The sequence below is a fragment of the Scyliorhinus canicula genome, chromosome 23 (genome assembly GCF_902713615.1).
Source record: "Scyliorhinus canicula chromosome 23, sScyCan1.1, whole genome shotgun sequence".
NCBI lineage: Eukaryota > Metazoa > Chordata > Chondrichthyes > Carcharhiniformes > Scyliorhinidae > Scyliorhinus > Scyliorhinus canicula.
Genome location: NC_052168.1, coordinates 11,633,576 through 11,657,959, shown reverse-complemented (window position 1 = coordinate 11,657,959; position 24,384 = coordinate 11,633,576). Strand labels below are relative to the sequence as shown.

Genomic DNA, 24,384 nt, shown 5'->3' with positions numbered 1-24,384 from the left:
AGCCATATTTTCAACTACCTCGGTCCTAAGTTTTGAACGACATAGGACTTGGGAGCAGGAGTGGGCCATTTGACAGTTTGAATCTGCTCCACAATTCGATAAGAAACGATTGTGGTCTCGACTCTACGTTTCTGTCTGTGCGCCCCCCCCCCCCTTTCTCTTCAACCAAAAATAGCTCAGCCTTGAATATGTTCAGAAAGCTTACCTCCACTGCTGTCACTTGTCCTACTATCTCCTTATGCAGCTTCTTATTGTCGGATTATGTTTGATTGTGTGCTTGTAGAATGCCTTTTACCAGCTTTATCAATGCAAGTTGCTTTTGCTTGTGCAGTGTTTAGGTTTAGTTGAATTTTAGATACTTTACATGTTCTGAGATATCATTTATTGGTGCCTGGGTAAACTGTGAATGTGCTATTACAACTAAATTTGTTCTTTATTTGAAGTATTTGCATTTTTGAGTCCAGTAGTTAAATGCTGACCGTCCGCCAAAAAGTTCAAAAATTTTGGGTTTCCAGAATGTCTGTTTCATTTCAACTTTCACTTGCCTCGATTGGGAAAGTTCAGTTAGTAACTTTCTAGATCACCAGAAAAGCTGATAGCTTCAAAACTGGGGAAGCAGAAAAAGAACCAACCGTTTGTGGAGTTGGCTGATGAGTAAGTGGCCGAGGAGACCCCTGTTCAAAACCACCCTCCTCTTGACAATAAAGGTTGACATGCAGGTGGGAGACCATTCGGCCTACCTCATCAGTACCAGTTCCCTGTATCCTTCTCTATGCCAAGTGCCCTAGCCTAAAGAGGGTGTTGTACAATGAGCAAGGAAACTATTTTTCCAATTGCACAGTTCGACTGCACAGCATTACTTGAAAGTGAAAACGAATAGAGAGAAAATCGCAGGCCACTGTGGATGATTGCACAGTATTGGCTCCCAGCAGTGAGACCATGCACCAGGAATGTGCAAATGGAAAACCAGGCTCCTATTTATTTCCTGAAAAAATGAAATTTCTCTGATCCATTTGTAGACAAATGGGAGATTGCACCTTGCTGTAATCGGGTATTACTAGATACAGTTTTATGACTTGATGTAGTCTTTTGAAGCCAGTTGATTTTAATGAGAATCTGATGTCACAAAAAATATGTGCGGTAGTAAATCATGATGTAGAGATGCCAGCGTTGGACTGGGGTGAGCCAGTAAGAAGTCTTACAACACCGGGTTAAAGCCCAACAGGTTTGTTTCAAACACTAGCTTTCAGAGCACTGCTCCTTCCTCAGGTGAATGTCCTGAGGAAGGAGCATTGCTCTGAATGCTAGTGTTTGAAACAAACCTGTTGGACTTTAACCAGGAGCTGTAAGATTTCTTACCGTAGTAAATCACAGCATTGTTATACTGTTGGGTGGTCTGTTAGAGTGGCTGAGGTAGCACGCAGTTGTGGGGGAGGTAGATATGGACGATAAATCTGCAGGCTACTTTTCATCCCTAAGATTTCCTGCTGAGCAAGAATCTTCTGTTACAAATCTTCTATCCCCTCTTTTTTTATGTGTAGGGCTGAATGATCTAGTTCCTAATGCAGTATCTTCATCACAGTCTCTGGAATCGAGTAACTGGAATACATTTCAGGTGAGAAAATATAGAACATGGATGCCATCATTGTCATTCACTTACGTTCATGTTTCCCGCTACATGACTTTTATTTTTAAAGAAAGGTATATGCCTTCAGAAGGAAGAAGAAAAATCATCTGAATCAATTTCAATTCATTGAGTTGGATTATTTGCTGACTGCTGTGTGTCATTGGTCAGAAAGTGAACATGACTCGCCATATGAGGACGGCACGGTAGCACAGTGGTTATCATTGTTCCTTCACAGCGCCAGGATCCTGAGTTCAATTCCTGGCTTGGGTCACTGTCTGTGTGGAGTCTGCACGTTCTCCCCATGTCTGCATGGGTTTCCTCCGGATGCTCCGGTTTCCTTCCACAAGAGGGAGAATTCAGAATGTCCAATTCATCTGTGGTTTCCTTCCACAGAGGGAGAATTCAGAATGTCCAATTCACCTAACAAGCCAGGTGAATTGGACATTCTGAATTCTCCCTCTGTGCACCTGAACAGGCGCCGGAGTGTTGCTACACGGGGATTTTCAAGGTAACCTCATTGCAGTGTTAATGTAAGCCTACTTGTGACAATAATAAAGGTATTATATCAATACTGTGACTACAGCAGTAAGTCGGAGGCTAGGAACCCTGCAGCAAGTAACTCCCCTCCTGACTCCCCAGAACCTTCCCTCCGTCTACATGGCACGAGTCAGGAGTGCGATGAAATACTCTCACTTGCCTGGATGAGTGCAACTTCCAACAGCACTCCAGAAACTTGGCATCACCCAGGACAAAACAGTCTGCTTGATTGGCACTCCCTCCACTACTGGTGCACAATGTCCTGACTTGGAAATATATCGGCCGTTTCTTCATTGTCGCTGTGTCAAAATCATGGAGCACCCTCCCTAACAGCACTGTGGGTGTACCTACACCTCATGGACCATAGCGGTTCAACGAGGCAACTCACCACCACCTTCTCGGGGGCAGTTGGGGATGGGCAATAAATACTGGCCCAGCCAGCGAAGCCCACACCCCGTCAGTGAAATTCAACTTGTGCTTTGGAAAAATTCTGAGTTTACTTAGCCATTTATAAGAAGTTCTTGCCCCCCCCCCAGATTCAGCACATTTCATGAGGTTAATTTTCAAAGCATTAGGAGAAATTAATATTTATTGACATCTGATTTTCTAATCTTCTTTAAATGTGGAAATGAAGAATGACGATTATGGAAAGATCCCGCCGATATTTGCTTCCGAAACTGTGGTTTCAGTTGTCAGACTGAATTTACTGGTGGCTAAAGTAGCCGTTCGTGGTTCAAGAAGGGTCTGTTGGAAACTTTGTCTGTGTCCAAGACTTACTAATTCAGTATTACTGATATCCAGGTTGTTATATTTGATTCCAGCCATTGAGTGTTCATTCTTTAGTGAGAGATTCTTGCTGTGTTCATGTTCATTTCTAATATGTACTGTATATAGTATGTAGCTGTATATATCAGACGGGTAGTGCAAAAACCCCTACATCGCCGGCTCGCTAGTTCTGGACCCAGCCCATACTGGCACTAAATTTACTAATCTAACTCTGATCATAAGCTAGCTGCGAAATGTTTTTCAAAATGTCACCTATTTGTTCACATTATATCCTTTTGGGAGGTTGAGACATGTCGATGGGGCCAACTCTACAGAACCCAGCTCTGTATGTACCCGCGTTGTAGTTAATGTGGAAGGTGCTAAGGATTTCCCCAACTCCCGCATTCCTTTGTGTTTAAATGAGCACAATATATATCAAAGAAAGTAAATTGACAGAATAAATTGCACGGATTTGCTGCTTGAGATTTATTCTTCCACGAGACGTGACCATCGCTGGCAAGACCAGAATCTGTTAATAGTGGCTTGATATTTCAGAGGGGGTTTGGATTTCCGAGCGGATCGGTGGCACAGTGGTTAGCACTGCTGCCCCACAGGGCCGGGGGCTCACCCGGGTTCAATTCTGGCCTCGGGTGACCGTCTGTGTGGAGTTTTCACTTTCCCACCATGTCTGCGTGGGTTTCCTCCGGGTGCTCCGGTTTCCTCCTGCAGTCCAAAGGCGTGTAGATTAGGCGGGGTTACGGGGGTAGGGTGGGATCACGGGGGTAGGGTGGGGGAGTGGACATGGAGGGGAGCTCTGTCAGAGGATCGGTGTAGATTAGATGGGCTGAATGGCCTCCTTCGGCACTGTAGCCATTCTATGTGCATAGGCCAGACCAAGGTAAAGGAGGCAGATTTCCTTCCCCAGAGGCGACCAGGGGCTTTTGGCATTAACTTCATTTGAAGCCTACTTGTGACAATAAGCGATTTTCATTTACAAGGGACAATAGAGAAGCAGATGGGTTTTTGCAGCAATCGATGATAGTTTCATGGCAACCATTGCTGAGAGAAGCTTTACATCCCAGATTTTATTAGCTGAATTTAAATTGCGCCCGCTGCCATGGTGGGATTTGAACTTCTGTCTCCATTAACCTGTGCCTCTGGATCAGTGATATTAGCAGAAGACAATCTCCCCTCATTGGTTAGAAGCACGATTGTAGCATCTTGTACAGTACGCTTTACAGTGAATTATATGAATTGCATAGAATTTACGCACAAGCCTCCCCCCATCCTACTTCATCTCATTTAGCAGCTTAACCTTTTATTCTTCCTCTGAACTGCATCAATAGTTGCGTGAGTGGCCCCAAGTTGCACTTTCAGGATCAGGAAGTTTCTCCGGAGTTGCTTATCGGATTTATAGGTGACTTTTTTTATATTTCTGGCCCCTATTTTTAAGCTCCCTTATAAGTGATGACATCTACTTTATCAAACTCCTCCATAATTTTAAAGACCCCTATTTGGTCACCTCTTTTCCAGAGGAGAGAGCCACAGCCTTTCTGCTCTTTTCCTGGGCATCCTAACCTCTCAGTTCTATTAAGTCTTTTTGAACCTTCTCCGGTGCCTCTTGTATCCGTTTTCTTTTGGAATACATAATAGACATGATCTAAGAGCAAATGTTGTTTTGTCCTCCCTAGTCCTCGGAGTCTGATGAACAGAGTGGTTTGGGGACCTCCGCCGAGGCCAGCGTCTTGTCCTCCGAATTGTTGAAACCAGCTGCCTCGAACACTGGCCAGCAAAGCCCCGCCCCTGGCTGCGTACCTGCGTCCTCTGGGAGAAAAGCCTTGGATGACTTGGATATGTTGGGGAAAACCCTCCTTCAACAGTCGCTGCCTCCGGAATCTCAACAGGTCAAATGGTGAGAGTCATTTGGGGGGCGGGGGTTCACCATTAAGACACCTTAAGTCTTCTCTAGAATGCACTCCGTCAATTTGTTCCACATATGCTTACCATTGGGTTGCCGTCCATACTTTGCTGGGATTGTGCGCAGTGGTGATTCACGGACCATATCGCAAATATTGAAGAGATTATGACTTCTCCATAGAATTCCTACTGTGCAGGTGGAGGCCGTTCGGCCCATCGAGCCTGCAGCAACCCTCCGAAAGAGCACCCTACCTAGGCCCATTCCCCCGCCCTATCCCCGCGACCCTGTTCATTGACCAGTGCCAATCCACCTAGCCTGCACGTATTTGGACTGTGGGAGCAAACCGGAGCACCCGGAGGAAACCCACACGGGGGGGGGGGGGGAGAACGTGCAAACTCCACGCAGACAGTCGTCCAAGGCCGGAATTGAATCCGAGTCCCTGGCACTGTGAGGCAGCAGTGCTAGCCAATGTGCCACTTTTAGTTGAATTAAGTGCTTTTCTTTTTTGCGTGTGGTTTTGATTTCCATATTTGCAACAACCACCAGCCCATTCCCTGGGATGGTGAAATTGTCGTAAGGGGAGAGATTGAGGTGAATGGGCCTGTATTCCCTCGAAGAATGAGAACTGATCTCATTGAAACTTTACAAGGTCAATGTAGATGGGATGTTTCCCCTGACTGGTGAGCCTCGAACTGGGGACATAGTCTCAGAATAAAGGGGTAGGCCATTTAAGATTGAGATGAGGAGGAATCTCTTCACTCAGCGGGTGGTGAATCTTTGGAGGGCTATGGAAGAGATTTGAGAATACTAATAACATCAAGGGATGTGGGGAAGCGGTAGATGATCAATAATGTTTTGATGCAGAAGAGGCTCAACGGGCTGAATGGCCTCCTTCTCCTATTTCCTATGTTCCCGTATGAAACTCTCGCTATGAAGAGAAGATCGGGAGATATTCTAAAATTGAAATGCTTATGAAGCACCGTTTGACCCTAGGGCAGCACGGTAGCATTGTGGATAGCACAATCGCTTCACAGCTCCAGGGTCCCAGGTTCGATTCCGGCTTGGGTCACTGTCTGTGCGGAGTCTGCACATCCTCCCCGTGAGTGCGTGGGTTTCCTCCCACAGTCCAAAGATGTGCGGGTTAGGTGGATTGGCCATGCTAAATTGCCCTTGGTGTCCAAAATTGCCCTTAGTGTTGGGTGGGGTTGCTGAGTTATGGGGATAGGGTGGAGGTGTTGGCCTTGGTAGGGGTAGGGTGCTCTTTCCAAGAGCCGGTGCAGACTTGATGGGCCGAATGGCCTCATTCTGCACTGTAAATTCTATGAAAGGAGAAGGCTCCCATCCATATCATCTTATCTCTTACCGTGTATTTTACTTGCAGGTCGTTTCGAGAGCAAAGACAAACACTTCGAGATCTCCAGAACAAATCGAGCACTAACACTGCAGTTGCCTTGGGCACGTCGCCACTTTATCCTGCTTCAAGCAAGAGCATCTCGCCGATCTTAAGCACAGGCCTTACCCATCAAGCTGATCAGCCAGCGACATTTGCTTGCACTTCTTCTAACCCCTCCGCTTCTGCGGCGTCATGCATAGGACAACCTGGGACTCAGCACAGCGCACAAGGAGGCCTTAGAATCTCACCAATGCCTCAACAGGAAATCTCGCTAACTAATGTTTTAGTACCTCTGGAATCGATTAAACCAAGTGAGCATCATGTAAATCTGTGTGGAGTGTTCCCCTGGTTCTTCTCTTGTGTGGTGGGGCGGGAGTTGATGGGATTTCTTAACCTTCTCTGCCAGGAGAAGGGGAGATTCAGTCGAGGTATTCAAAATCACGAAAGGCTTTGATAGAGTAAATAAGATAAACCTTTCCCCGCTTGTCAGTGACCGGAGGATACTGATTAAACGGTAATTGGCAAAAGAGCTCGAGCGGGAGCGAGATTCTTCTTTACCCAGCGAGACGTGCTGTTTGAAAGGGTGGTGGATGCAGGCCCAGTAGCAACTTTCAAAACGGAATTAAAGATATACTTGAGAGGGAAAATATTTCAGGACTATGGGTCGGGGAAGTGGGTCGAAGTGGATGGCTCATTCAAAGAGACCACGCAAGAGCGAAGAACCTGAAGATCATTCTTCAGTCTCACTCCATGATTATCAAATGTCGTTGATTCAGAGTTTTTGCATTGTCAGGAGTCCCTTTGTGGTAATTATTTTGAGCTGGCAGAAATGGATTGTGAAGTAAATACCACTGAAGGATTCTGAAGAGTACCGTTATTATTGTATTTTTGGGGGGGGTAACTTTCTTCTCTGCTGCCTTGAAGACACCAGTTGGAATTTAGTTTGATAGGTGCCAGGCACCAAGCGGTAGATTTCCCAATCAAACGTTAAGCATCAAACTATTCCAGTACAGAGGGTGCGATTTTGTTATAATCTTTTATTATAGTGTCACAGGTAGGCTTACATTAATACTACAATGAAGTTACTGTGGAAATCCCCTAGCCGCCACATTCCGGCGCCTGTTCGGGTACACAGAGGGAGAATTCAGAATGTCCAATTCACCTAATAAGCACGTCTTTTTGGGACTTGTGGGAGGAAACCGGACCACCCGGAGGAAACCTACGCAGACACCAGGAGAACGTGCAGACTCTGCACAGACAGTGACCCAAGTCGGGAATCGAGCCCTGGCCCTTGGTGCTGTGAAGCAACAGTGCTAAAGTGCCGCCCCTTATAGCGCAATCCCATCCTCATCCAGCTTTCACACATAGGTGCACACACCTCATTGTGTGATTTCTTTAATTCGTTCATAAGATCTGAGCCAACATTTGTTGCCCTTCCCTAATTGCCTTTGAGAAGGTGGTATGTAGTGGCCGATGGCACAGGTTCCAGGGTGGGAATAAGCGTCTGAGCCAGGATAGGTTGAGTGTGTAGCCTGGGGTTGGGGATGTGCAACGTTGGACGGGTAGGTGATACGTGGCGTGAGGTTAAGAGGGGAAGTGGGTGGTATGTGACATTCATGCTGCAATTTGTAATGATCAGTGCATTTCCAGTTAATATTTCCTCTCCCTCTACCACACAGGTAGCATCTCGCCAGTCACGGTATATGATAAGAATAGTTTCCGAGTTCTGTTTCATTTTGCGAAGGATCCTCCACCAGGGCAGGCAGGTGTTTTGGTCGTGGTCACCTCCATGATCAGTACAGCACCACAACCAGTGAAGAATATAAGATTCCAAGCTGCTGTTCCCAAGGTACGACGGACAGCTCTATTCCTTTTGCAACCTTTGTCATTTCATCTGAGTCGTTTTAAAGTAAAATGTAATTGACCCCTCTTTCAATGCACCAGCCAACTCTCTCTAATGTGTAATTCCACAATGCTGCCAACTCTCTCAATACCTCTCGCAGTGCCTTGTGTCTTATCCCACACCGCCTATTGTCGCTGGCTAGGCCAACATTTGTGGCTCTCCGTGCTGGAGTCTCATGCAGGCCAGACCAGGTAAGGATGGCAGATTGCCTTCCGTAAAGGATCGGATGGATTTTTATGACCATTTTGTTTTTTATAAATTTAGAATACCCAATTCATTTTCTCCAATTAGGGGGCAATTTAATGTGGCCAATTGACCTATCCTGCACATCTTTGGGTTGTGGGGGCGAAACCCACGCAGACACGGGGAGAATGTGCAAACTCCACACGGACAGTGAACCAGAGCCGGGATCGAACCTGGGACCTCGGCGCCGTGAGGCAGCAGGGCTAACCCACTGTGCCACCGTGCTGCCCTTTTATGACCATTTTAAATTCAAATTTCACTATCTGCTGTGGTGGGATTTGAACCCAGCAAATCTCTGGATTGCTGGTCCAGTGGCCAATGCCACATCACCACCGCCCCCCACTTGGGGAGCCTGCTGATATTTTTGCCCTCCCCTTCAGCCCAGGGTATCTGAGACTAGCTGGAGTGCTCCACCTGTCACCTTTGCTGATGGCAGAAACTGGGGGCTGAACCTGGGCCTGCAGTTCAGCTCACTTCCACTTCAGGCAGTATACATGGGTGGACCAGGACAAATGGTTGGTGATTATTATTTAATTTCATCAAATTGCTGAACTTCCTCCCAATCTATTTGGTCTTGTGAACCATGCCCTGTTCTTCAGTGTGTCAAACCTTGATGATTTCTGCAGGGAAAGCCGAGCAGTCTCTGTGCGCAGGCTGCCATCACAGGCCCTGGGATCAGCCTCCATGAGGCACCGTGCAGGCCTTCCTGCGCTCTCTGATTTTCGCTGTCTGGCGTTGAGATGGCAGTAGCGCTGACCGGCTTGAAGAGCAGAAGAAACGTAGAGCCCGAGAAGGGCGATAACGTGCTGTGGAGAAACCGGCTACTCATTGGAAGAGGAGGAGTGCACCATGTAGGACTTTCACTCGAACCAAGATCGTGACTGGATCTGTGTCTTAACTCTATCTTCTGCGTGTGGAGGGGGGCTCCAAATTTCCGCCGCCCCTTTATTGAGGAGATGCCTCCTGACATCACCCCTGACCAGCCTAGCTCTTATTTTAACCCTCTGTTTTCTCCCACTGGGCTCTCCTAGCAGAGGACTTTGTTTTTCTCTCTTATCTACCCTCCCAACTACTTGGGGAAATCTTTACCGTCACCTTTTGTTTTCTTTGCAGGTCATGAAGGTGAAGTTGCAGCCTCCGTCGGGCACAGAGCTGCCTGCGTTTAATCCCATACTTCCACCGTCTGCAATCACGCAGGTTCTGCTGCTAGCAAACCCACAGAAGGTGAGTGTAAAATGGCGTGGCTGCTCCCTTCCCACCAGCTTTCCACCCACCTCCAAACGCTCACCTCGGTGCGGGTGGCCGGGCACCGAACCCGCCGGCCTGCCGCCATATTAAAACGACTATTTACGGGTAAATTAGGCTCGTTATCGAGCCGGTTGACCTCAATAATGTGCTGCCCACGCCATAGCACGATAGCATTGTGGATAGCGCAATTGCTTCACAGCTCCAGGGTCCCAGGTTCGATTCCGGCTTGGGTCACTGTCTGTGCGGAGTCTGCACATCCTCCCCGTGTGTGCGTGGGTTTCCTCCGGGTGCTCCGGTTTCCTCCCACAGTCCAAAGATGTGCAGGTTAGGTGGATTGGCCATGATAAATTGCCCTCAGTGTCCAAAATTGCCCTTCGTGTTGGGTGGGGTAACTGGGTTATGGGGATAGGGTGGAGGTGTTGACCTTGGGTAGGGTGCTCTTTCCAAGAGCCGGTGCAGACTCGATGGGCCGAATGGCCTCCTTCTGCACTGTAAATTCTATGAAATAATATGTTTGGCTTGTGTTGCAGTGCAGGTGTGAGGATGCCTAATTTTTAACCACAAATGGTTAAATGGCGGAAAGGAGGGGGTGGGGGGGTCGCTCTTCAGGGGCTGCCCGTTGCCAATTTGCTGCCGGGTTGCTCTACATGTTGTCAATCGCCCTCACGCCGACGTGGTTTCCGGGGGTGGGCGGTGATAGTGTGTCATCCCATCTTCCCTACCAAACCCAAAATTACTATTTGGCCCAAAAATGCTCCTTGCTCATTGCACCTCTGGTGCAATAACAAATTTGACATGCACGCCTGTCATTCGCTCAGTTGAGGACAGTATTTTCTGATGCCTTGAAGGAAATAATGATCATAACATCAGGGTAGCAGCACTCACTGCTGAAGCTAAATATGCAGTAACATCTTTTCAAATGTTTAATTTGGGAATGTTTATCCCACGTATTGGATTTGGCGACCCCTTGTTTTCATATCCATTGCTATTAATATTTTTAGCAAGTTGTTTTGTTTGGCTTCATCATCAGTGACTTGTCTGGCTGTGCGAGGGAACTGAATTCATAAACACAATTGAACACTTAAGTTAATACAGACATTTCTATTTTTGCCACGGCGTATTTTCTTCCTCCTCTTCTGCCAACACATTCAAAGGTGGGTGGGTGGGGAGTCCAAAAATATCAATCATAAATATAAGATGCTTACTAATGTATCCTATGGGAAGAGGGTCATTGGAGACCTCTGTGTGTGGTTCCTGCCTTTGGCGAGATTCCCCAGGCCTAGATCCAGGTCCGATACTCGGGGTTTTTTACCAGTGATGGCAGAAGAGTTGGAACTTCAAGGGACAATGGCTGCTTGCAGGCAAAGCATCCTTCCAGAAGAGGACTTAGAATCGTAGAATTTACAGGTCAGAAGGAGGCCATTCAGCCCATCGAGTCTGCACGGCCACTGAAAGAGCACCCTACTTAAGCCCACACCTCTACCCTATCCACGCAACCCAAGCAACCCCACCCAACCTTTGGACGCTAAGGGGCAATTTAGCACGGTCAATCCACCGAACCTTCACATCTTTTGGACTGTGGGAGGAAACCGGAGCGCCCGGAGGAAACCCGCGCAGACACGGGAAGGAAGTGCAAACTTCACGCAGACAGAAACCCGAGGCCGGAATTGAACCTGGGTCCCTGGCGCTGTGAGGCAGCAATGCTAACCACTGTGCCACCGTGTCACCCATGTGTTCCCTTCACGGACGCCTGAGAAAGCCAATGGGAAATGGCCTTGTGTATTCTTTTTCCTAGCCCCATTGTTCAATGAAATCGAAACTGGGGAGACTCCTATGAGCAACTGAAAAGGAAAGGGTAGTTTGTATTTTTAAAAGGGATGATGATGTTGTGCTAAGACTTAATTCATTTCTGCAGAGAAAAGATTGCATAAGTTGTGTAAGCGAAAGACTAAACGGCGGCATCATTCCTTGCAGGAGAAAGTCCGGTTACGGTACAAGCTCACATTCGCACTGGGCGAGCAAACCTTCGATGAAATGGGAGACGTGGATCAGTTCCCACCCCCAGAGTCATGGGGGAAGCTCTAACAGGGACATGAACAAAGACACTACACAACACTGCTGCTCTATTCTTAGGAGACCACCAACGTTTTGCTAATGAGGTGAACAACAGGGGCTACAGTAATTAAAATTAAATCCTGAAGCAGTCCATTTCTGATTTCTAAGGCAGATCTGATGGTACAGCAGACTGGTCTGGAGCGAGGCCTCCAGCCTGCTATTGGGCAGGGTGCTGTTATTTCCCCCCCCCCCCTCCACAACCCGCTGTTAGCTGGCAGTGTGAAATGGTCCCCTCTCTGTGTGCACTGATGTTACACCTGATATTATGAAGAATCCATTAGCATTATTCAATGTGTGATAAAATTGTTTTTAAAAACAAACCGACCTGGTTTCCAAGTCTCCTTTTTCTGCGATACATGTTTTAACCATGTTCCCCAAATTGAATCGCTGTACGTTTCCTCAGTGGGTGCAACCAGCGTAGCATGCGGACCAGAAGGTTCGATTCTCGCTCTGTGCTGTGTTGGCCACTATCAGCCAGAGTAGGGACGCTGCAGTCGGCCTCAGCTACGCTGGGACAGCAAGAGCCATGTCGGGACAGAGATTCCATTCGTACGTCTTACCAGGCGATTGCTCCCGAGAAGTGTTTCTCCAGGCTATTAGCTTTTGGACTGTGACACTCTCTGCTGCCCGATACACTCTTGGCTCGTTTGTGAAGGTTGACCACTTGGACAAGACGGGGAACCTGTGTTGTAGGAACTGTACCTTTTGTGCTGAAGAAGAAAAATGTTTATTTTTTTTTAAAAGGTGGCATTCACAGTCAGCGCTGCACGGGCATCGTTAAACTGTTTTACTCCATGGCATCATTGCGAGTGATGAAGTACAAATAGTCCCGTGTTAGCACAAAGCCAACTGAGCACATAATGATAATACACCTTTCACCAACCTGAAAGCTCAGTACTGTCTTGTCATTTACCGATACAAATTTCCCATGGAATCACCTGACATTAATAGTATGGGGGGGAATACACTGTTAAACTTGCATTCATTAACCTTCAGTCCCAGTAGAGCAGCACGGTGGCGCAGCGGTTAGCACTGCTGCCTTACAGCACTGAAGCCCCAGATTCGATCCTGACTCTGGATCACTGTCCGTGTGGAGTTTGCACATTCACCCCGCGCTTGCGTGGGTCTCACCCCCACAACCCAAAAGATGTGCAGGGTGAGTGGATTGGCCACACATAAATTGCCCCTTAATTGGAAAAATGAATTGGGTACTCCCAAATTAAAAAAAAAAACCCTTCAGTCCCAGAAGAGTGCAAAGCCAAAGATTACTTCAAAATAAATGAACCACTTAACAACATTTCTTGAACATTACAAGAGCGTGAAATAAAAGAGAAAAGTTGAATTTTAAAGATTGCGGGCGCAGCGATCATAGTTGGGTTTCTGCTGGTAAATGACAGCGTTAGTTTTCTCCGCACCTGCACAGACTGGTGTTGGCAGCCACCCTGCGTGGCACTTTTGCGTTGGCGAGATTTTGCTCTCCCACCTCTCGCAGATTCGGTGTCAGGATTAAGCCCCGAGGCCTGAGTTGCATTTGAGAAAAACTGATTTGCAAAGTTTGGATGTACCGATCCAACATAGACAGCTGGAAGATAAGCAGCTTAAGCCGACCAGGTGCAGCCCAGAATCTGACCGAGGCTCCCCAGGACCATGGCTTCCTCACTGGGAGTGTAACAAAGGTTTAACAACCTAATACCTGGCTATTTCATTTGGGTTCTGATCCGACTCTCCACAGGAATTAGATGAGTTTGTTGTCGTACTGTAGATTCGGCTCTTCTACTCTGCATGAGGACTGGGAATGTCAGCTGACCCGACCCTTCATTGTCCACAGCTTTGCAAACAGTGCGGCCTCCTGTTTTGGCTCACTAAGCATGTACAATTGATTCTGTGCAGTTGAGGGATGACACGGGCAGGCTGGGACATAAGAGTGCACGAGAGACATTCGGGCGATGCTGGCCATAATGCATGTTGGCAGAAATCATTGCCCCTTCTATCTTTCCAAGTCCACCGTGCAAATACTCTGTTGGAATGACTCCAAAGCCTTTGATAGGCCCAAAGAAAAAGCCGGGGAAGGGGGGGTGGAACAGGACAGGGGTCTGGATGTGTGTGTGTCTGTCTGTCGGTCTGGATGTGTGTGTGTCTGTCGGTCTGGATGTGTGTGTGTGTGTCTAGACTGTCTATGTGTCTGCCGCACTCTCTCTCTATCTCTCTCTCTTTCTCTCCCCCTCCCTCTCTGTGTGTGTGCATTGAGCCACATTTAGGAGGCTTTGAAATGCACTTTGTGCTTGGAGTCACACGGGCTCGGTCTCCACAGAAGCTGTCATAGCTGCTGAGTTTTCCCTGGCATTTCCTGTTTTTATATCCAACGTGGAACCTGACATTCAGAAGTTGCCAGCAACATGGCTTGTACTTCACACTTCTCTCTCTCAGGCGAGCAAGATGAGACATTTGCTCTGCCAACCTCACATCAGAGGTGGTCCTGTAATTAAAAAAAAGGGGAAGTTACTTAATCAACCAGAAAAGGTGACTGCAGGTACTCAGAGTTACTTTTTGAAGGGCAGTCATATTAATCTATACGTCAAGGTTCCGCCGTTTGGAAAGAATTGCATGTGCACTCAATCCGATAATTAACATGGTTAGACTTTGAGGGCGGCACAGTGGTTAGCACTACTGCCTCACAGCACCAGGGGCCCAGGTTCAATTCCGGCCTCGGTGATTGTCTGTGGAGTTTGCCCGTTCTCCCCGTGTCTGCGTGGGTTTCCTCTTGGTGCTCAGGTTTCCTCCTATAGTCCAAAGATGTGCAGGTTAGGTGGATTGGCCTTGGTAAATGCCGTGGTGCCTGTCTACTGACAGTTCTGAAGCCTTGAGATATTTCTTGGCTATTTTATACTGAGGCTGCGGTTGTTCTGAAGCCAAAGTGTCCCATTTGTTTTGGTCGGGCGGAGGGGTAAAGGATAGGCTGCTCATCCTTAATACAGAGCGTACCGTTGGTGGCTGGGTTCACATATTTTACTGAGGCCTAGAAATTGGTTGCGTCAGAATCATGCGCACCAATTGAGTTCAGTGGTGGGACAGTGGCAAATTAATTTGATGCTTTTCTTCGACTTCTTGTTGATGAGCTCTGGGTGCCATTTGGAGCCCCAAGAGATGGCTCGTCACACTTGGGGTAGGGGAGGGGGGTGGTCAAGGGCGGGGGAGGGCTTTAAGTGGGTCGGTGCAGACTCGATGGGCCGAATATCCGCCTTCTGCACTGTATGTTCTATAATAATAAACTTTTTATTGTCACAAGTATGAAGTCACTGTGAAAAGCCAGAATGTGGCGACTAGCCACATTCTGGCGCCTGTTCGGGTAAGCTGGTATGGGAATTGAACCCGCGCTGCTGTCCTTGTTTTGCATCACAGACCAGCTGTCTAACCCACTGAGCTAAACAAGCCTTAAATGGATCTCCATTTAATGCAATTTCAAGGTCATTAAGTCACTTGCAAGTTATCAGCCTTCGATATTTGTCAATCGCATGGTGACTACTGGATTATATTTGGTTTAGCTCTCTTGCTCTTCCCTTGCTTCAAGGGCCCTTATTATTATAGTACAGTTTGCATGTGATCTGTTCCGAACGTGTTGTATTTCACCGGCTCTATATCACTGGGCCATGCCAGCGGGGACGCACTGTATTCGTGAGCGGGGAAGTGTTGAATCAAATAAACACGGTGGTTGAATGGGGGAAAATGTTACTGTTCAGTCATCTAAGCGATCCCCACTGGAAAATCAAACCATGTTGCCTGTTGGCACGGATGAAGTATGACCTGTCAAACAGACTTTGGCTTTTTCTATGACATTTAATATTGTCACTTGCAGGGTGATGCTGAGCTAAGACCCTGGGAGGCCCATTTTCCACTAATTCATCATTGATTGTGTCCCTGATTATTTTTTTTGTGGGGGGGGGGAGGGGTATTTACTGGAGGTCCGACATTTTATTGACGGTCCAGTGACCCCTCTGCCTCCCCCTGCCTATTGAGAGTGTCTTTGTGACGAGTGTCAGCAGAGAAAGTATCACCTGTGAGGGGGACATTGCCAAGTGAAACCTTTCATTCGTACAGGGGAAATGGGATCCATCTGTTCATATCAGGGAACCTGCCCAATTTGCGTTTGATCTGCCTCAGAAAGTAGAAATGTGTTTAGTCTGAGCACAGGTGTGTTGTTTCCTTAATCTAACACTGCTTACTTATTTGTTCCAATAAATATTCTTTGTCTTCCCTGCTTGGGATCTGTAGAACCGACTTGTGTATATATTTATATGGCCTTCTGGAATTATGTACATTAGAGAGAAGATTTATTTATGGGAATTAAAATTTTCTTTTCCTGGGATTGTGCAAGTCACGTGATGTGCACTCGTTCTACTTTCCTTTTGTGTATATCTTTTTCCAATAAATCGTTCAAGGACAATCATATTTTTATTTTCTATTTCATCTAAAGGGAATCTTTTGCAGCAAGTAAGCAGGGGAAGTGACTTGCATTCCAAGTGTCTTGGCTGGACTTAAATTCAGGGTACAAGTAATGACATTGTTCTCTTCCCCCATTTGTTGAGGCAGTGTAGAAGGAGGTTCTCTACATCTTCATCTCCAACACTGAAGTGCCAATGGCTCAGCTGACGACCACTGGTTCACCTTCTGCTCTTGGTGCCTGGTGGTGAATGGGGCTTGCAAATTGCTCTGCTCCAAGGGTAAGTCTCCGAGCACAGAACAAGCTGATTCCTGGGTGTGGCTGTATTGTAAAGCTTTCGCCACATTCCGGCACCTGTTCGGGGAGGCTGGAACGGGAATTGAACCATGCTGCTGGCCTGATTTGGTCTGCTTTATAAGCCAGCTATTTAGCCCAGTGTGCTGAACCAGCCAGTTGAATCCTGGGTGTGGCTATATTGTAAAGCTTTGCCACACGGGGAGCCTAGAGAGTGAGACAAGGTTTCTCAACATCACACAAGTCCTCTTCTTTAATAATCTTAATTATTGTCACAGGTAGGCTTACATTAACACTGCAATGAAGTTACTGTGAAAGCTCCTAGTCGCCACACTCCGGCACCTGTTCGGGTACACACAGGGAGAATTCAGAATGTCCAATTCTCCTAACAAGTACATCATTTGGGACTTGTGGGAGGGATCGGAGCACCCGGAGGAAACTCACACACACACACGGGGAGAACATGCAGACTCTGCACAGACAAGTGACCCAAGCGGGAATCGAACCTGGGACCCTGGCGCTGTGAAGCAACAGTGCTAACCACCGTGCCCCCTGAAAGATGGGGCTGTGTTGATTAGAGAGCGTACCATGGCCAGTCCAATGGCGCTGTCAACATGAATTCGATAAACTCCTGCCAGGTGACACAGAAAGCTCATCCTGCTCACAGGAGATTTCAGCTTGTTTTAATAGTCTCCCTAAGGTCAACTCCAACTCTCTCTTAAACTCGAATGTGGCCCTAATTTTATTTCGTAACTTAGATAATGTGGTTGACTCTTAAATGCCCTCTGAAGCCACTCAGTTGAAGGGCAATTGGGGATGGACAATAAAAATGCTAGCCCAGCCAACGATGCCCATATCCCATAAAAAAAATAATGAAAGAATACATTGCTCATCAGTACCCAGGTAATAGCTCTATACTCTTCACCAACCATGCTCTCTGATCAATGAGAGTTAACAGTGCTGTGGTTGTGGGCCTCCAAGCTCATGGTTGCCAGCAGGCAGCCCTACAGGCAATGAACATAATAGTGGGATCCTGATCTCTGGAATTCAAATGGGTTGGGGGAACAAGGAAGTTTCCTAATGGTTGGGACAATGGTTCCACTGTATGATTGCTATTAATTCCAGCTCCAGAGTTTGCTAGATACATGGAGGCTCATAGAAACAGCGTGTCGAAGAAGAACAAATTGACTGAAGACGCAAGGTTTTTTTTTGTAAAATATAAATTTATTAGTCTATTTACAGAAATGCAACTCAATTCATTTTCCACAAAACCAGTTTGTCGGTCATTTGAATTGAAAATGACACAACCTTTTAACAGATAGGAGTATAAACGTGACCATAATGAGAAATATAGCTACCAAAACGATGGCACAAATTGAAACACGCTTTCTGTCTAACTGGAGAACCTGTTTCTTTTAAGTATCAAAAAAAGCGACAGTTAGATGATCAATTTTCCCTGAAGCCCGTTCAGTTTTATGTAACTTAATGTTGCCTCCAGTGCCACTGCTATAATGTACGAAATCCCAAATTGTGGCCTGTTCGCTTTCGATAAACCACTTTCTTTCAAAGAAAGCTGGCAAACGTGTGTTGGGCCAAATTACCACCTTTTAAAGTTGCACGAACAATGAGATACGTTTCTCGTGATAATTGAGGTGCAAACGTTGGCCAGGACACAGGGAAGAGCTCCCCTGGTCGTCTTCAGATAGTGCCATGGGATCGGTTACTTTACTGCCATGGCAGTGTTTCCAATCGCACAGCTTTCCCTCAGCGCTGCACGGCAGCGTGAGCCTGGAAGTGGGAGTGGGTCTTGAAGCCATAACCTTCTATCCAACAGATGGGTGCTACCACAGCTGAAAAGCTCTTCAGCAGAAAGGGCAGGATTAGAATAATCGCTTACTGTCACAAGTAGGCTTTAATGAAGTTACTGTGAAAAGCCCCTCGTCGCCACATTCCGGCACCTGTTCGGGGAGGCCAGTACGGGAATTGAACCAGCTTTGCTGGCTTGTTCCGGATTACAAGCCAGCTATTTAGCCCACTGTACTAAACCAGCCCCAGATAGTGAAAGAGCAGATGTCTTTATTAAACTCGCCAATCTTGCCTAGAGTGCTAATAGGAGGTAATTTATCGTGGCTGGGGAAGGGAATCGATCAGCCCACAGGGGATCATGCTGGTGATTGTTGCCGTGGAGAGAGTGCTTCTGTTGACATTGGCACCAGGACTGGACTCAATTGCCTCCTTCTACCGCACCTCCCCACTAACCCCACCATCTGAATAGCTTGCCAACATTCCTTGTGTGACCTGAAGAATTGCTACTTGGGAAATTGTCACATGCAGAATGTTGCCCGGCAATAATTCAGGGGAATAAAAACTGGAGGGCAGAATAAGTAACTTCTCACACCTGGGGCTTTGGTATCAAGGTACACCAGGCATAAACCATTCAAAGCAAGGCAACGTGCATAGTGTGAAACTATTCTCTATAAGTGCTTATATATGAAAACTCACCATATACCTACATGTATGTGCCTATTTTAAAAAAAAAATCTCAAATAGACATTTAATAGTATATTCAATAAAATGATTATAAAGTACGTGTTCCCACAGTTCCATCTACCGGTTTGTCAGCCATTTTAATTCAAGATGACATAACTTTTTTAATAGATGTCCGAACAATAGTGATTAATGATCATCAATGCTCTTTGGTATTGAAAAACTCTGCACAGTGCACACCAAAAGCCAAGTTATCTTAATCAGTCCAAGCATATTGGCTCCTCAATGAGTCATTTTGAAGTACGAGTATTTAAGAACACAAAGAAATAGAGGTAGGAGGAGATCATTTGTCTCTTTGACCCTGCTTCACTAAGATGACATCTGATCTTCTACCCCAGCTCCTCCTTTTCATATTACCCTCCTATCTCTTAATTCCAAAAATCTATCTTTGCCTTGATTACATTCAACAATGGCTATCCAGATCCCCCCCTTGGGTAGAGGGTTACAAAGATCCACAACCCTTGAAGTGAAGAAACGTTTCCTCATCAATAAAAATGGCCGATCCCTCATTCTGCCACGGAGACCCGAGGAAAACTTCCTACCTGCAAAGAGCCTTAGGAATTTTACCTGTGTCAATGCAATCACCCTTCTAAAAGATTCTATGGAAGATAGACCTTGTCTACTCAACATCTTATAGAAGACATCTCTCCTCCCAGGAGTCAGTCTAGTCAACCTACATTGCAATCCAAGGCAAGCATATCCTTCCTTCGATAGGGACTGTACACACAATCATCAAATCCCTACAGCGCACTTGGACCATTGAGTTTGCACCAACAGTCCGTAAGAGCGCCCTACCTCTGCCCACTCCATTGCCCTGTCCCCATAATCCTACCTAAACTGCACATCTTTGGACACTAAGGGACAATTTTAGCATGGCCAATCCACCTAAACCTGCACACCTTTGGAATGTGGGAAGAAACCAGAGCACTCGGAGGAAACCTAGGCAGACACGGGGAGAACGTGCAGACTCCACATCAACAGTACGCCAGGAAAGGCTTCACCCAAGTCTGATAGAGATGTTTAACTGGCTACGAAGAGGTTAAATATCGTGCTGATCACCTGCAAGACAAGGAACCCAACCATTGCCCATGACAATGTGATTAGACCTATAAAGCATAAGATGTCTCGGAGAATATCCAATAGACATTAGTGGAACCCAATGATTCTGATCAGAAATAGATTTGAAATGTTTCTTGAAGTAGTGGAGTGGCTACTATCGAGTCTTGATGGTTCTAATGGAAATCTCCATCGATGTGGGGAGAGCTGATCCTGATAACTGAAGTAGCGAAAGAGAGTGAAGGTATTGTGCAAATCACAATTCGGGATAAAGAAATGGTTCAAGAACCTAGGAACATCCCAATATCTGGGATGGGATAAATGTTCAGGGATAAGTGCAGACGTCAGCCACTGGAATGGTCCAACACATGCAGCCACCAATGGCATCGGTTTTACTGTCTCCATTTGCGAGGGAAGGAATAAAGAAAAACCTTTTAATTGGATTTGTTGACCGTTAACTTTTTCTTTCTCGCTGACACCATGTCGTAGAAAGGATCTCGAGTGATGCTGGCCCTGAAAGGTAATAGAAACTCATTACACTTCTGCACTAAATTGCATTTTTAAGAATGACTATTGGCTGAACGTTTCCGTCACTCAAAATACTTCTCGAAGCTTGAGGCCACCGTCTAAAATGCTACATGAAGAAGAGTTAAAATGGTGGTAATGGTGCTGCCCTTACATAGAACAGTACAGCACAGAACAGGCCCTTCGGCCCTCAATGTTGTGCCGAGCCATGATCACCCCACTCAAACCCACGTTATCCACCCCATACCCGCAACCCAACAACCCCCCCCTTAACCTTACTTTTATTAGGACACTACGGGCAATTTAGCATGGCCAATCCACCTAACCCGCACATCCTTGGACTGTGGGAGGAAACCAGAGCACCCGGAGGAAACCCACGCACACACGGGGAGGATGTGCAGACTCCACACAGACAGTGACCCAGCCGGGAATCGAACCTGGGACCCAGGAGCTGTGAAGCATTTATGCTAACCACCATACTACCCTGCTGCCTTCTTGTTCGCGTTTCTCTACGTTTCCCGATACATTCTCCTTTCGTCTGGCGCAATCCTCCATTTTGCCATTTAACCTTTCCTGCCCAGCCACACCACACACTTTTCGGGGTTTTTGTTTTTTTGCCTCCTCTCTGCCCACCCACCCTTCCCTGCACTTGCACTTCACCAGCAACATAGAGTTTACAGTGCAGAAGGAGGCCATTCGGCCCATCGAGTCAGCACCAACCCTTCGAAAGAACATCCTACTTAAGCCCACACCCTCCACCCTATCCCCGTAACCCCTCCTAACCTTTGGATATGAAGGGGCAATTTAGCATGGCCAGTGCACATGCAACATCTATGACCTGTTCCAGTCCAGACGAAACATTGGCGACCTGGATCATTGACCCTGTTTCTCCCTCCGCAGACGCTGCCTGGCCTGCTGAGCATTTTCAGCATAAAAGAAGGAATAACGGGAAGACAGAGTACTGGGCTAATGGTAAGACTCTTGGTAGTGTGGGCGAGCAGAGAGATCTCGGTGTCCATGTGCATAGATCCCTGAAAGTTGCCACCCAGTTTGAGAGGGTTGTTAAGAAGGCGTACGGTGTGTTAGCTTTTATTGGTAGAGAAATTGAGTTTCGGAGCCATAAGGTCATGTTGCAGTTGTACAAAACTCTGGTGCGGCCGCATTTGGAGTATTGCGTGCAGTTCTGGTCACCGCATTATAGGAAGGATGTGGAAGCATTGGAAAGGGTGCAGAGGAGATTTACTAGGATGTTGCCTGGTATGGAGGGAAGATCTTATGAGGAAAGGCTGAGGGACTTAAGGCTGTTTTCGTTAGAGAGAAGGTTAAGAGGTGACTTAATTGAGGCATACAAGATGATCAGAGGATTAGATAGGATGGACAGTAGCCTTTTTCCTCAGATGGTGATGTCTAGCACAAGGGGACATAGCTTTAAATTGAGGGGAGATAGATATCGGACAAATGTCAGAGGTAGGTTCTTTACTCAGAGAGTAGTAAGGGCGTGGAATGCCCTGCCTGCAACAGTAGTGGACCCGCCAACACCAAGGGCATTCAAATGGTCATTGGATAGACATATGGATGATAAGGGAATAGTGTAGCTGGGCTTTAGAGGGGTTTCACAGGTCGGCGCAACATCGAGGGCCGAAGGGCCTGTACTGCTGTAATGTTCTATGTTCTAAATCCACTACCGTGCACATCTTTGGGTTGTGGGAGTGAGATCCACACCGACACGGGGGGGGGGGTGTGTGCAACTGCCACATGGACAGCTGGGATCGAACCCGGGTCCTCGGCGCCACGAGGCAGCAGAGCTAACCACTGCGCCACCGTGCCGCCCTTGTGTGTTATTTTAAATCAAAATTTAGTCTTCTGTTCCGCAAATGACACCTTCAAAATCTAGTCCTCATCGGATGCATTCGCTTAATTTTGAACTCTTAACCAGAAAACGATTTGAAGCATTTGACGCACTGAAATGCCAACCGCATGCTAACTTTGAGGAAGAATTCGTAACCAGTCTCTGTACCAAAACCTGGAGTTTTAATGTATGGCTCAGATTTACCTGATTGATTTGATCCATTCGTCCCTCTCTTCCCTTGAAGTAGCAGATATCCTGTAAAAACGGTGATTGCCTTCGACGACCCTGCCATCAGTGACTGTTTTGCAGGCTTTAATGGTATGTCCGTTACTACTGTTGGGGCTGTACAAGTCAAAGCAATTCTGTAATAGCAAAAAAAGAGGTTTGTCTACAGTTAGTCTGTTATCTCTCTCCAAATATATCATTATTGTCGCATCTGTTTCCTGTTGCCATCAACATGATGGGGTGGCGCGGCGGCACAGTGATTAGCACTGCTACCTCGCAGCGCCAGGGTCCCGGGTTCAATTCCAGCCTTGTGTCACTGTCTGTGTGGAGCCTGCACGTTCTCCCAGTGTCTGCGTGGGTTCCCTCCGGGTGCTCCGGTTTCCTCCCACAGTCCAAATATCTGCAGGTTAGGTGGCTTGGCCATGATAAATTGCTCCTTCGTGTCCAAAGATGTGAAACAAAAAATGAACATCGCTTATTGTCACAAGTAGGCTTCAAATGAAGTTACTGTGAAAAGCCCCCCGTCGCCACAGTCCCCTGTTCGGGCAGGCTGGTACAGGAATTGAACCGTGCTGCTGGCCTGTCTTGGTCTGCTTTAAAAGCCAGCTCTTTAGCCCTGTGCTAAACCAGCCCCTCAACCCTGCACATCTTTGGGTTGTGGGGGCGAAACCCACGCAAACACGGGGAGAATGTGCAAACTCCACACGGACAGTGACCCAGAGGCAGGATCGAACCTGGGACCTTGGCGCCGTGAGGTAGCAGGGCTAACCCACTGCGCCACCGTGCTGCCCCTAGCTCCTCCTCAAGTTAAACAGTAGTTAGGGTTGTCAAGCCTCCGGAATTGACCTGGAGTCTACGGGGGTGAAAAGACTAATCTCCTGCACACTGTTGCGAGCAAACACTCGGGAGAAAAATCATAGAGTGCATTGAGAAAACATGCAGGTTTTTTTTAAAAATCGTTTACTCAGAAGAATTTGTTTATTAAATATAAATTCAGAGTTGCGGACACCTTTTAATTATGGGTCTGTGATTCCGACGCTGGAATAGAGAGATTAATTTAATGTTGTCCGTGTGGGAACAGCTCCTATCTGCTGGCAAGGAGTTCAGATGTCCCCAGCTCTGCTATGGGAGCTCACCTTAACACTGGATGAGAATAAATTCCTTCTTGTTTTGCTGATAATCTGATAACTGGTCATTTCCTGCTGGTGCATTAATTATGTTGGAGAGATTCGCTGTAAAGTTTGCACTTGTTAGACTTAATCCTGCCAGCATGACCCTGGCTCCATTTTAAATCTTTCTCTTCCTTACAACACTCACACAGTTCTGGAAGATGCGCCGGACAAATAAGTTTTGACGAGTTTACAATTTCCGACAATATCCAAATATTTCTCTCTACCTTCACGCCTGCCAGCAGCCTGACTGGAAGCCGCTCATCTCCGTTGGTGGAATGACTAGAATTCCAACTCTCAGAATCCCCACAGTGCAGAAGGAGGCCACTCGGCCCATCGAATTTGCAGCGCACCTCCCAAGAGCATCCTACCTTGGGCCCACTTCCCCAGCCCTATCCCCGTAACCCCCACCTAACCTGCACACCTTTGGACACTAAGGGGCAACTTTAGCCTGGCCAAGCCTCCGAACCTGCACATCTTTCCGGGAGGAAACCCACGTAGACGGGGGGGGGGGGGGGGGGAGAATTTGCAA

General features: G+C 47.0%; 2 protein-coding genes across 4 annotated transcripts in view; one reads left to right on the top strand and one right to left on the bottom strand.

Moving 5' to 3' along the window:
* The window catches only part of gga1 (golgi-associated, gamma adaptin ear containing, ARF binding protein 1), a 53,201-nt gene extending 38,960 nt beyond the window's left edge, over nucleotides 1-14,241 (top strand). Inside the window, exons 12-17 of the mRNA XM_038783498.1 lie at nucleotides 1,542-1,615; nucleotides 4,621-4,841; nucleotides 6,229-6,551; nucleotides 7,920-8,089; nucleotides 9,500-9,610; nucleotides 11,609-14,241. Coding sequence (XP_038639426.1) covers nucleotides 1,542-1,615; nucleotides 4,621-4,841; nucleotides 6,229-6,551; nucleotides 7,920-8,089; nucleotides 9,500-9,610; nucleotides 11,609-11,719 — 1,010 coding nt within the window. The 3' untranslated portion in view covers nucleotides 11,720-14,241. The remainder of the gene's footprint in view (nucleotides 1-1,541; nucleotides 1,616-4,620; nucleotides 4,842-6,228; nucleotides 6,552-7,919; nucleotides 8,090-9,499; nucleotides 9,611-11,608) is intronic.
* A 3,442-nt stretch (nucleotides 14,242-17,683) lies between these two features.
* Nucleotides 17,684-24,384, bottom strand: part of LOC119956524 (cytohesin-3-like) — a 76,862-nt gene continuing 70,161 nt past the window's right edge. For all 3 annotated transcript variants that reach the window (XM_038783813.1, XM_038783814.1, XM_038783812.1), the window contains exons 12-13: nucleotides 22,663-22,820; nucleotides 17,684-20,597 (exon numbers count right to left, since the gene is read on the bottom strand). In XM_038783813.1, coding sequence (XP_038639741.1) covers nucleotides 20,519-20,597; nucleotides 22,663-22,820 — 237 coding nt within the window. In that variant the 3' untranslated portion in view covers nucleotides 17,684-20,518. The remainder of the gene's footprint in view (nucleotides 20,598-22,662; nucleotides 22,821-24,384) is intronic.